At 38.9% G+C, this 12,140-nt stretch overlaps 1 protein-coding gene across 2 annotated transcripts in view; it reads right to left on the bottom strand.

The window, feature by feature from the left end:
- The window catches only part of trip10a (thyroid hormone receptor interactor 10a), a 32,040-nt gene that overhangs the window by 6,862 nt on the left and 13,038 nt on the right, over positions 1-12,140 (bottom strand). Inside the window, exons 3-10 of one of the 2 annotated variants that reach the window (XM_016463132.1) lie at positions 9,726-9,782; positions 7,243-7,390; positions 5,729-5,791; positions 4,558-4,662; positions 4,258-4,386; positions 3,989-4,135; positions 3,489-3,677; positions 73-237 (exon numbers count right to left, since the gene is read on the bottom strand). In XM_016463132.1, coding sequence (XP_016318618.1) covers positions 73-237; positions 3,489-3,677; positions 3,989-4,135; positions 4,258-4,386; positions 4,558-4,662; positions 5,729-5,791; positions 7,243-7,390; positions 9,726-9,782 — 1,003 coding nt within the window. The remainder of the gene's footprint in view (positions 1-72; positions 238-3,488; positions 3,678-3,988; positions 4,136-4,257; positions 4,387-4,557; positions 4,663-5,728; positions 5,792-7,242; positions 7,391-9,725; positions 9,783-12,140) is intronic. The other variant, XM_016463133.1, reaches the window with a different exon arrangement.

The raw sequence follows: 12,140 nt of genomic DNA, 5'->3' as shown, positions 1-12,140 counted from the left end.
GCTGAACGCCTTAAAGAGACAGCAGCGCACAGGTTTAGTCAGTTTGCTTGATCCCTGACCTATCACACTCACCGTTCTCTTGAGGGTCCGGAAGGAAGAGATTCGAGGTTTGACTGTCTTATTGATTTCCATCAAACAGTACGACAGGGGGTCCCGGCCAAACTTAGGGGAGGGTGGTCCGTTAGCGGGCGAGGGGGTGGGGGTTGTGGAGAAAGGACTGAGTGAAGACGAGGGGAGCTAGGACAGACACCAGGCACAAACCAAGAGGAACACAGGGACAGGACAGCAGGACAGGGATGGTGGGAAGGATAGGGAAGGGTAAAAACAAACAAAACACAAATGACAAGGGAAAAGAAAGAGACACCATCAAACACCTCAAAGCAACATCAAAACTGCAACGAGGACAACACTGGACCAACCTCAGCAAGAGCCAAGAGAAGCAAGACAGAGAATACCCAAACCCAGAACAACCCCAAATCCACAAGCCCCAACAACCAGCAATGCAATCAGCCAGATAATGCAGCAAACAATGGCTCCATCAGAAAGCAATTAATTCTTGGCCTTGTTCAATGGATCTTGTGGCTTTCAAGTGATGTTGGAATGATCGTGAAGATAAGATTAACGTACATGAACGGCACCACAAAAACTTTTCAAGTTGTGGTCATATCAATTACTTTACCATGGTGAAGCTAATTGTTATTCGTCATAAATAAGTTTGTACAAACTTTGTGTACTGTTGATGAAAACCAGCTATAAAGCTTTCCAAAAAAATTAAAGTGCCAGGATTGTGTCATGGACTACCCATCATTCCCCAAACTACCCAAAAAAATTCCTAGCAGTCTCATGGCAGCACAAAAATTATGGCATAAACTACACGCCTATTGTGAATCCACTGATCTTCATTTTGTTGTCTAGTGCTAAAAAGGTTCCTGTCTTTGTCAGAAAAAATACACAGACATTACACCAAAATATCTGTTTAATTCCAACCAAAGTCACTTGAATGCACATCACACTGAATTCATGATAGTAAAACTTATAAGTAGGAACTTCTCAGGAGAATTTGTACTGTTTGCAGAGTAAGAATCTTCAAATGTAAACAATCTCAAAAAAAGCTAATTACTATTACGTTTTTTCCCACCCCATTATGGATCTAATAAGTGGAGCCACTTTTTGCCCAATCTACATTCAGAGGCTTCTGTTGAACTACATAGCAACAAAAAGGCCTGAACATGAAAGGAATCCTAATATTTCAGTGAATTTGCTATGCATACTACCTCTGTTCCAGAACCAAGTGAGCTGTCTACAAAGGCAACCTCACAGTTGAGCCAACAGTTCACAGTTGATTTCAAAAGTAACTTAGCTAATAAGCACAAAAGAGTATTTGAAGAATATAAGTAACTAATGCTCACAGATTGATTCAAAGAGTCTGGCATTAGCTTGTGGCTAAGCTAACAACTTCCTATCCTTACACAAAAACACACTACAGTAATACCGGATAAAATCATGCATTAATTAGATGGAATTATCTATTTTTAAATATATATATATATTATTGATTATTGGTGTAGGATAAATGTGATGCTGCTTTCAATCATGTCCAAAATTAGACATCTTACATGGCAGCATAATTTTTTCCCTACTGTTTGGATTAACTTTTACACTGGGAGTGCCTGACACAAAAAAATTATAATTTCTAGGTGGGCAGCTTACTAAGTGGAACAGAGCAAATAGGTTTCAGCTTTAAATCTAAAATTGTGTCAAACAATCCACCAAATATTTATGGGTAAACGAATGAAGGCTTGGCGCTAAATAAGTATTTCCCCACAAATTGGTTTTAGCTTCTCAACATAATGACTGTCTCAGCCAGAAAGAAAACATGCACAAGCGAGCAAAAAGTGAAGCAACAAGGAATGAAGGAAGATGTTTGATTTTAACTACTAAGGATAGAGGAAGAAGGAAGCAGATTTGCAGTGCAACTTTGGTTAAAAAATAAAAAAAAAACAATTCCATATTTACCAACTTGCAAGGAAAATAATGGATCTGCACAATGATTAGGACTGATTAGGAGAAGACTGGACATTTAAGCTGGCAAGCGCTGAGGGTCATGTGAAAAAGCCTAATGTGTTGAAGAAGCAGGAAACTACATTATTGTAGGAGCAGGAAATTATGTTATTAATATGAAGATGAAGTGTTCTTAGAAAACACTTTAGACCTATATAGGCCTCTGGGACAAAGAGAGATCCATTGAATCCTACGCACAGCTCTGAATCATCACATGACTGAAGAGAAGAGAATGTTTTAGTAATGCTTTGCCTCCAACCCTCATTTTAAGATGATTTTTCTCCTTAACAACTTAACCAGATGCAACCAAGCATCTATCCTGATGACACAGAGTGCACAAAGGTGTCATTGTGATGAGACTGAAGGATATATTATACAGCATATAATAGCAGTAGTGTATGTGTGTTAAGGCCCATGGCAGAGGGAGAAGTGTCCCAAAGAAAAGCACAGACGCAGCAGAATGAGCACTGGGTCACACGCTGAGCTAAACAACAGAGCTGGGGGCTTTTCCATCCCCACTCACAGCTAAATAGCCATGCAAAGGGTGCATACTGGAAAACCTTAAGGATCTGTTTTGGGTACATCAGAAAGACTGAGAGTAAGGGGTGAGGAAGGGTGAAGGTAGATTGAACCATCATGCATCTTTCAACTGTGGCAGGGAGACAAAGGGTGCAAGAAACCACAGCTTTGGATCTAATACCTTTTCTAGTCAGACCTCTCAAAGACTTGACCACAAATCAAACAATGACTTGCCTTCAAATCATCTCAAACCAGTCTGTTACCTTTCAGACTGTGACTCTCCTCTCTCATCTTATTGCGCAGAAGTGTCCAATCCTGATCCTGAAAGGCCACCTTCCTGTAGACATTAGCTTTATTAAACTTGAACCAATTATTCAAGGTTACTAGAATCTTCCAGACAAGTGTGTTTGGAGCTAAACTTGGGATGGTGGTTCTACAGGAGCAAGATTGGACAACTCTTCAGGAATAGGTACTGTAGAAAACCTGCAGATGCAGATTCTGATGGCTGGGTTCCAAATTGGTTCTAGCTGGTAAAATAATGGTCATGGCTCATTTAGATCAGGGGTGTTTAATCCTGCTCCAGGGGGGCCACCTTCCAGCAGAGTTTAGCACCAGCCCCAATAAAACACACTTGATCCAGCCAATCAAGCTCTTCAGTAACACTAGAAACTACCAGGCAAGTGTGTTGGAGCTAAACTCTGCAGGACGGAGCCCTCCAGGAGCAGAATTGAACAGACCTGATTTAGATGGTTGATCAGCACGGACAAGCTGATGGGATCTGGTTGAGTTGAGTAAACTAAGCTTTGGCAGGGCTTTTCCAGCAGGGTAAAAGAGAACTTTCCATCTCCACACAAAACAAATCAATTTCATCAGAAGGAACTCTGCCTTCAGAGAGTAGTGAAGCCTACCTTGCTCTTCTTATTGAACAACCGGAATGTTTTATTCTTGTTCTTGCCCAGCAGCTCTAGAGGACCTTTAGGAGTGCCCAGGCTGCTGTCCGAGGAGGCCCGGTTTATGCCCTGACTGTAATCCTCGAACTCCAGATCTCCTGGTCTCTCGAAGCCAGACTTGTGTTGCTCTATAAGAACCACAGAGTCCTGAATAACACAGAGAAGTGTTAGCTACTCCATGTGTTGGCATGCAGAGGGTTGTCTGCTCTCTCAAAGTGGCTGCCTTAATTCAAGGGTGTCTAATCCTTCTACCAGAGGGCCAATGTCCTGCTGAGATTAGCTCCAACCTGCCTGATCACATTTGCCTGGAAGTTTATTAGCTGGTTCAGGTTTGTTTCATTAGGATTGGAGTTGAACTCCGCAGGATAGTGGCCCTCCCAGAGAAGCATTGGACACCCGTGATTTATTGAGAGCAGGAAACGAAAGAGCTTTTCTTAAAAACACAACTGAGAACTCACATTCCTCTCGTTGACATTCGTGCCAGCTCTGGCTATGCCCTCCAGACACTTCCCGATGATGGGCATGACGTGACGCTCCGTGTCTGCAAACAGGACGTAACCCTGCGCCAACTTTTTGATACGTCGTTCATCCATGTCCTGCAGCCTCTGCAGTGACCAAACATACATATCAGTATGCACTCCGCAAGACTGCCTGGGATCATTCCTTCAGTAAGCTGAGAGGAACAGATGTGTCTCAACATGTTAGAACTGAGGCATGTGCTTCTTACATTGAAACTAAGAGGCATGTCCGTGAAGTAGAACTGATTCTGTTCTTTGTTGTACTTTTGAAGTTGTGAAGCGTAGTCGTTTTTACACTCCTCTGCTATGTGCGTTCGCATATGAGCCTGCTGTTTGGCCTACATTTACACGCAGAAGTAAAGATAAAGTGATCAGATACCGGTACATAAAGAGGAACAAGGAAACAACAATAACGCATTTGGATATGATGGAAATGTGATGGTAGGATGGAGGGATGTGCATGCAAGGGTGTGGCAAGACCTGTGAAACCTTTTGGGGGACATAAATACCTTCTCCACGTCAGCTTTGGTGGCATTGAGGTCCTGATCTGTTTTCTCTGCATATTGAGCAGCCTTCTCTGCTTCTCTCCACTCCCTCTCAAATCGCTTTTTACTCTACCACGAAAATAACATCCACCACATGAATCAAAGCGTTTACATACACAATGCTATTATTTTACACCCAAATTAAGATTGTGTCATCATTTCCTTTCATGTTGTTCCAAACCTATTTCATGTTATTTCTTCCACAGACATATCACTACTGGCTATGACAGACAAAACAAAGGCTTTTTGCACCACTGAATTCAAGCTCGCTCCTCATGTCCCTATATAGTGCACTATGTGCCATTCAACAAATAGAAAAGAGTAATTGTGTAAACAAGAGACTGATTTCAGATGCAGCTGCGTCTGTAGAGGGCAGAAAGCTTCAGATTCTAGAGAGAATTTGATTAAAAAGAACATCTAAAAAGCTGCTAAAGTGAAGAAAGGTTTTATCAAAAATGTTGGTCTGTATTGGTGGTAGAGAGACCATACTTTCGAATGCATATATCGCAACACATTTAAATTCTGTTGTTATGTGCCATATTTCTGTGAAATAGAGCGGAATATTTCACTTGAAAACAATGCAGTAGGAGTGAAACATTTTAATATACAATATTATTGGATAACACTATTTCCCCACCATTGTTTGACCGGTTACCGGTTAGTGGAAAAGAGACTATAAAATCTGGATAAAACACGAAAAACATTTTTTTTTAACTATGGACATTTATAAATAAATATGACAAATTGTGAATATGTTATCTTTAAAGTTGTCTGAAATATCTGCTTATTGTAAACCAATTGGTAAATTTCAGCTGCTTCAAGAGTATTTGAATGTGTGTCTGTTTACACTCCTGACCCTCACCTGACCAAACACAATGGCCACAGAAACGATCAGCAAACAATCCCTTTCAATCCCCCGATACAACCCCACACTGAGCAGAAACAATACATACAAAAGAGCACACTCCACACAGTCAGCGCTTACGCCACAAAGAGACGTAACGCAAGCCTCTGACAGAGATGTAATCTCATCAAGGGCATTCTGATCTGGCTGTTCAACGACACGCTCAAAGACACAGTGGGACACACCACCCACAACAGTCTCCTTCACAACCTGTCACAGAGAGAAACTTACATTGTCAAGCTGCTTGTAGGTGCCCTCCAGATACTGTTGTGCTTTCTTGGCTTCTGACAGATGCTGCACGTTATAGAGAAAAAGAGAGAGTGGAATCATGGTCAGTGTGCTTTGGGCTTTCTAACATTAAATAGACATCCAGATTTTTACATTTTCTGAAGAAAAATATGAGTGCTGCTCGCTTCAACATGAAGTCTATGATTCATGAGTTTAAAGTCTGCATGAAATGGAAATTCACTTTTTTAAATGTATTTTCTGAATGCATGTTATAGATCTTATTATGAACGATTCATCCATGCATAGGTTTATTTTTTTGTGTGTCTTTGTGATTTTTAATTAAAATCACTCAAAATGCCTAATCTTTTTGTCTGCTTAAACCCGCCCCTTTTTTACGATTAACTGTAAGCTCACATTCAGAACTGCCTCCATACAATCAACAACCAATGGACAGAAACAAGTCCCTGCCCTGCTTTCTTCTTTTTCGAAAATCCATTCTACTCGAATGTATATCACAATACAGCAGAAAAGCTCTGGTCTCTACATTGCATTTCATCGCGACTTTACAGAGTGGTTTTCCAGGGTCTTGCCATATGGTTGCTAAGGTGTTTTGAATGGATTTTCATTATTGCTAGTATGAAGCTCCAGTTAGATGCAAGGGAGGTCGCTTGGTCATATACAGGTGCATCTCAATAAATTAGAATGTCGTGGTTTTTGTTAAATGTGAGCCAAAATCATCACAATTAAAAGAACCAAAGACTTAAACTACTTCAGTCTGTGTGCATTGAATTTATTTAATACACGAGTTTCACAATTTGAGTTGAATTACTGAAATAAATGAACTTTTCCATGACATTCTAATTTATTGAGATGCACCTGTACAAATAGTTGCTAGGGTGTTTGTTTACTGGCCCACCTAAAAGTCTCTGACATCCTTAGCTCTAGATACTCAGGTCGTTCCTTCTATGTATATCTATGTGATTTTTTTCACCCATTTTGTCATCTGCCAGGCAAAAATATGATGCTTACAAAAGAAATGGCACCACTCTCTCAAACAAAGCATATTTACCTCATAAATCTAATGTCATAAAATCATGTCTGCAGCAGAAACATGTTGGGTGGAGTTTAATACTTAGGGTTAGCCATTTGTTCAAATCCCTAACTCTAAGTATGAGCAATGGTAATAGCGATGTTTGCCTTAGGAAGCACTAACAATAAAACAGTGTCCCATAAATTACGAGTGACAAACAAGAGGAGACAGCTGAGGTTATATGGTGAGCATCTACTGTTCTTTATGAAGATCACCAACACATTCCTCTGACAGTGTTGCACAAATCAAACTGAGACTTCCACCCCAATAGACTCGAATGTTTCTTCTCAAACAAGCAGTGTGACATGTTCTTCTCTGCCTCATGCCCACAATCCCCCTCTCTGTGTCCTTCCAGGCCCTCTGTCCCACAGCATACTTTATTTTAAGCCTGGCCCAGTTTCTCCGTCTGCCTCTCTCATTCTCTCACCATCTTGCGCTCCTGTTTGAGCTCTTGCAGGTACTTTGTGAGCTCGATGCAGATATTGATCATCATGTTCTCAGCGATCAGCTCCCTCTGGCCCGCATAGTCGTTCACCTCATTCAGGATGTCCAGAAAGGCCTGGTGATTGGAGAACCTAAAGAAAAGTGATACGAATGAGATACAATGTGCATTGGTAGTAAACGTGACCTATTCAGTCATTTGTGATTACTGCAATTTGAAAAATCATGCTCATTTGAACCACTTAACTTATGAATCATTAATTTCAGAGCAATTTGGGAACTGGTTTGACCAAAACAAACTTCACTATGGGTTGCATGCAAGTTTTACTCAATGAATCAGATGTATGTATCAAAGTGTAACCATAAAAAATAAAAAATAAAATAAATAAATAAATATTCACCACCATGATTTTAGGATTTTACCAACTTTTCCTGGCCTAAAATCATTTCATTATTCTTGTACAAATTATTATATATGCAGTTTTTATGACCTTATACATTTTATATACACTTTTACCTTGTTATATTTTGTGGAATAACAAGGTGAAAGTGTATATAAAGTATTTAAAAAAACAGGGTATCTGCAGGTTTTTAAGCTCAAATTTAAGACTTTAAGACCCGCACAAATAAAATTAATACCATATGAGCAGGGTAGGGCAATGTCTATGGTAACATATTAAACTGCAAAAAGACTGTAAAAAGTATGATTTACAGTTCAGATACAGGTTTTCACAAAAACGACAAGTTTTATAAAATGATAAACTGCGCATTTCAACCTTTAAAACATTTAAAAAAAAACGGATGGGTCAAAATGATAAATTATTATTATTATATTCATTTAAAACAATTATTATCAATCAATTAATTATATTAATTCAATATCATATAAATATATTTTACTGTCTTAAAGGGGTCATATGATGCGATTTCAATTTTTCCTTTCTCTTTGGAGTGTTACAAGCTCTTGGTGCATAAAGAAGATCTGTAAAGTTGCAAAGACTAAAGTCCCAAATCCAAAGAGATATTCTTTATAAAAGTTAAGAGTCAACCACGCCTACCTAAAACGGTTCGTTCTAACACGCCCCCCACATGTCTACGTCACGATGTGGGAAGATTTGCATAATGCTGCCCAAATGTTCACGCAAAGAAAGAATGCGTAACTTTTATTCTCGCTGTAGTATTGTTGTTGCCGCCGCCGCCATGTCGTGAAGGCGCTGTGTGTTTCGTTGTGAAAGCGAAACTACTTTGGTTGGCCTTCCAAAAGTGGACGATATCCGCTTCGTCATGCCTGGAGCTGATCCGTGCTGGTCGCTGAGGGAATACAACAACTTTGCGCTGTCGATCGCCGGATCGGCTTTCACCGTGGACGAAGCGGAGTCCAGCCCAGGGTCGTCACATGTGGCTGCCGCAAGCCCGCCAGACGCTCCTTCGTCGAATCCGCCGGCCGCACCGCTCTCAAGCCCGCCTGCCTCTGCTCACTCAAGCCAGCCTCCGCATACTCTAGGCCGCCGCTCATTCTAGGCCTCCAGCCTCCGCTCACTCAAGGCCGCGGTGTGTGACGCTTTTTCGTTGTGAAAGCAAAACTACTTTGTTTGGCCTTCCAAAAATGGACACGACACTTTAAACCGCATAAACACATTTCATTACACCAAATACACAAAATAATGTTCTTTTTAGCAGCATCACATGATCCCTTTAATTGTTTCGATCTTCATAATGCATTATCTTCTTGTCGATCCACCAGTTCACATTTACAGCTTTGCGAGTTTACTGCATAAAAACATGGGTTGATTTGCACATTGATCTGAACAAAAACAGCAGACAGGCTTATTGAAAATGCAAATTCATTCTCTGCCAGCAGGAGGCGCTTTCAAAAGTTTACAAAAATATTTTTATATTTCTAATATAAATATTAAATATTACAAAAAAATATTACAAAATATAAATATATAAAACTTTAACATACAAAATATACAGTATATAAAATATGATTTTTATGACAATAACAACCAATAACATCATAGCTCGCTTTCACAATCCAATAAAACCCTGATGAATAAAAAATATTTTTAGTTTCACTTTGAAATACACCACATTACAGTGGTTCAATGTGTTGCAAATGTAGTTTCATCATGGCTGATTTAAATAGTACCTGTTTTCCATGAGTGACTTCATTAGTTTTGATTTCCAGAGGGAGCATACGTAAAGTCATTTACAGGTGTATGCGTTTGTTTGTTGAGTTCATGTGCTTTTGTTTGGAGTCGGCAACAGCCCCATAGGTACTGCTGCTCAGTCACCGTAGCAACATCAGACATAGCTCAGCGTACCACAGTGATCTGATTACAGTGACTGGGGATTTGTCAGCTTTCTTCTCTGATATCCCATTGTTAATGTTAGACAGTTCACTTGTCATCACAATTGTGAGGAAAAATAAGTCAATCATGCAGCTTTGGAAGCATGCAAAATTACCTGCATTCCTGCTCTTCTTTGCTCCCTCGTTTAGGGCTGTATTTCTTAGATAAATTCCTAGGAAACAGAAAAAAGACAGTGCCTGATGGATCAACTACATCATAATAATGTCATTTGCAAGCGTTCAGTTTCAAATAGCAAACGGTTGCATAATATGCCACGCTGCAGTAGTCCTGCTAGAGCAGGTGGTTGTGAAGCATTTACATGTGACATTGTGTGCAAAGTAGGCCTGTCGCGATAATTAAATAACCGTCTAATTGTGGCACGAGCGCATGATTTGGGCGCAATTTTTTTTTTTTTTTTGCGCTACAACATGGGATTATTCAATGCATGCCGATGAACTTTTACCATAGTTTATAGTTATATGGAAACGAAAGTGGTTAACATTCAACCAAAATGCTTTATCATCAGTAGTATTATTTGCGATTTAAATTGTGTGAATGGGAGTTTGCTGTATTATATACCGACTAATAAATTACAGAACGTTTAGCAAACACTGAGGAATCAAATAAATAAATAAATAAAAGAGAGCCTCCATAGCTTAATGTGAAGTAAACAGCAAATATAACAAGCTTTTTACAAATGAAAACAATAAGAAAAGTAAAGCTAACGTGACAGTGCTTGCATGTTTTTTCCCACACAAGAATACCAGCATGTTCACCTTCTCTTGCAGCGCTTATGAGTTGACCAAAGCGGTGACCAACGCACACAAAATTTTGTCGCACAGGCAGAAAAAATGGTCGCAGTCTGGAGCCCTGCTATATCATCTGAAGCCATTCCATATCTTAATGTGAGGGACAGAATTTCAGTTTACAGAAACTCATCTTCCTTCTGCTGCAGCTGTCAGTCATTCTCCGCTCATCATTCAAACAGCACGTCACGTTCAGTTATAACAGTCAGCATAAAACTCTCTCTCCAAGATGATATATTCCCATTATAATACTTTAAGGAAGGAAGGAATGATCATAAACAGAAAGATTATTAGAAGCCTTTTGAGTATTTAGTGGATTGTGTTTAACAAAGGGTTTAAAAGAGTGACCATTAGTTCCACAAACACAGTATTGATATTCTGTAGTGGTGTAGAAAGAAAACAGTGCTGGTGTTGGATCGGTATTGGCCAATTCTTAGAATTTGGAATACTCTATGCAATCTTACACTGCAAAATAATAACTCAAAAAGATTAAAAGATAACATCATAATTATTTACTGAACCCTTAAATTAATCAATTATATAATGAAAGCCATAAAAACAGAAAATTAATCGTGATAATCGGCATAATCGACAAAGCCCTAAAACAGACAATTAATCGCAATAACCGTGACTATTTTTTAGACAATTAATCGTCAGCCAAATTTCATAATCGTGACAGCCCTAGTGCAGAGCATTTGTTCTTTCCAAAACACAGACATCAGGGTATTTGGGGTATGTCACACGGAAATTTTCTTTAATTTTCTTCCCATTTCACTAATCAGGCACAAAGGGAGTTTCCAGTGTCAAACAATTTTTCTCTCTACACTGAATGTGAAAACACTGCGTGACGTGGCATGATCACAATCAGAGAATGTTTATATTTATTTTACAGTCATCCTGAAGCAAGATTTTGGACGAATGAAAGTTCACTGTGGGCAAGCACAACAATACAGAAATATTGCAGGAATATATCAATGACAAGACACTATTTCTTTGTCTGGCCCTATTACATTTTTTTTTTAATACATTAGAAATGGCATTCATACATACATTGACTTACAAACAACTCTTATATGATATTTTGGTGTCCTGATGTCATAATGAACAAAAGAAAAAAAAAAGCTTATCAAGTAGTTTGGCAAAATCTTTTTATTATTGTTTCCTAGAAAAAAAAAATGCTTATTAATATTTGGGGGAAAAAAACATGCGGAACGGTAAGTGAGGCAACCAAAATGCAGAAAAAAAAAATATAAAAAATTATATAATACAGAGCACCCCTGCAGACTCTCATGTCCAAAAAAATATTAGAATTTATTTTTTGTGTGTTTTGGGTGAAAAGGCAAGGCAAGTTATGTGGTGTGACACGCAAAAATGATTTTTATATTTTCATATATTTGGAAATATAGTTTTTATTCAATGTGTAAGAAAATATATTAATATTTTTACTTAACTGTTATATACGACATGACATTTTTGGAGTCCTTAAAGGGATAGTTCACCCAAAAAGGAAATCATTGACCCACATGTCATCAGTTACTCACCCTCATGTCATTTCAAACCTGTATGACTGACTTTTGTGTTCCACAAAAGAAAGATGTTTTGAAGAATGTGGGTAACCAAAAAGTTTTGGTTCCTATTGACTTCCATTGTATTTTTTGTCCATACAATGGAAGTCAACAGAAACCAAAACTGTCTGGTAACCAACATCCTTCAAAATATCTTCA

The sequence above is a fragment of the Sinocyclocheilus anshuiensis genome, unplaced genomic scaffold, assembly GCF_001515605.1.
Source record: "Sinocyclocheilus anshuiensis isolate Anshui unplaced genomic scaffold, SAMN03320099.WGS_v1.1 scaffold476, whole genome shotgun sequence".
Taxonomy (NCBI): domain Eukaryota; kingdom Metazoa; phylum Chordata; class Actinopteri; order Cypriniformes; family Cyprinidae; genus Sinocyclocheilus; species Sinocyclocheilus anshuiensis.
Note: the sequence above shows the minus strand (reverse complement) of the source record. Positions and strands in the feature narration are given on the sequence as shown.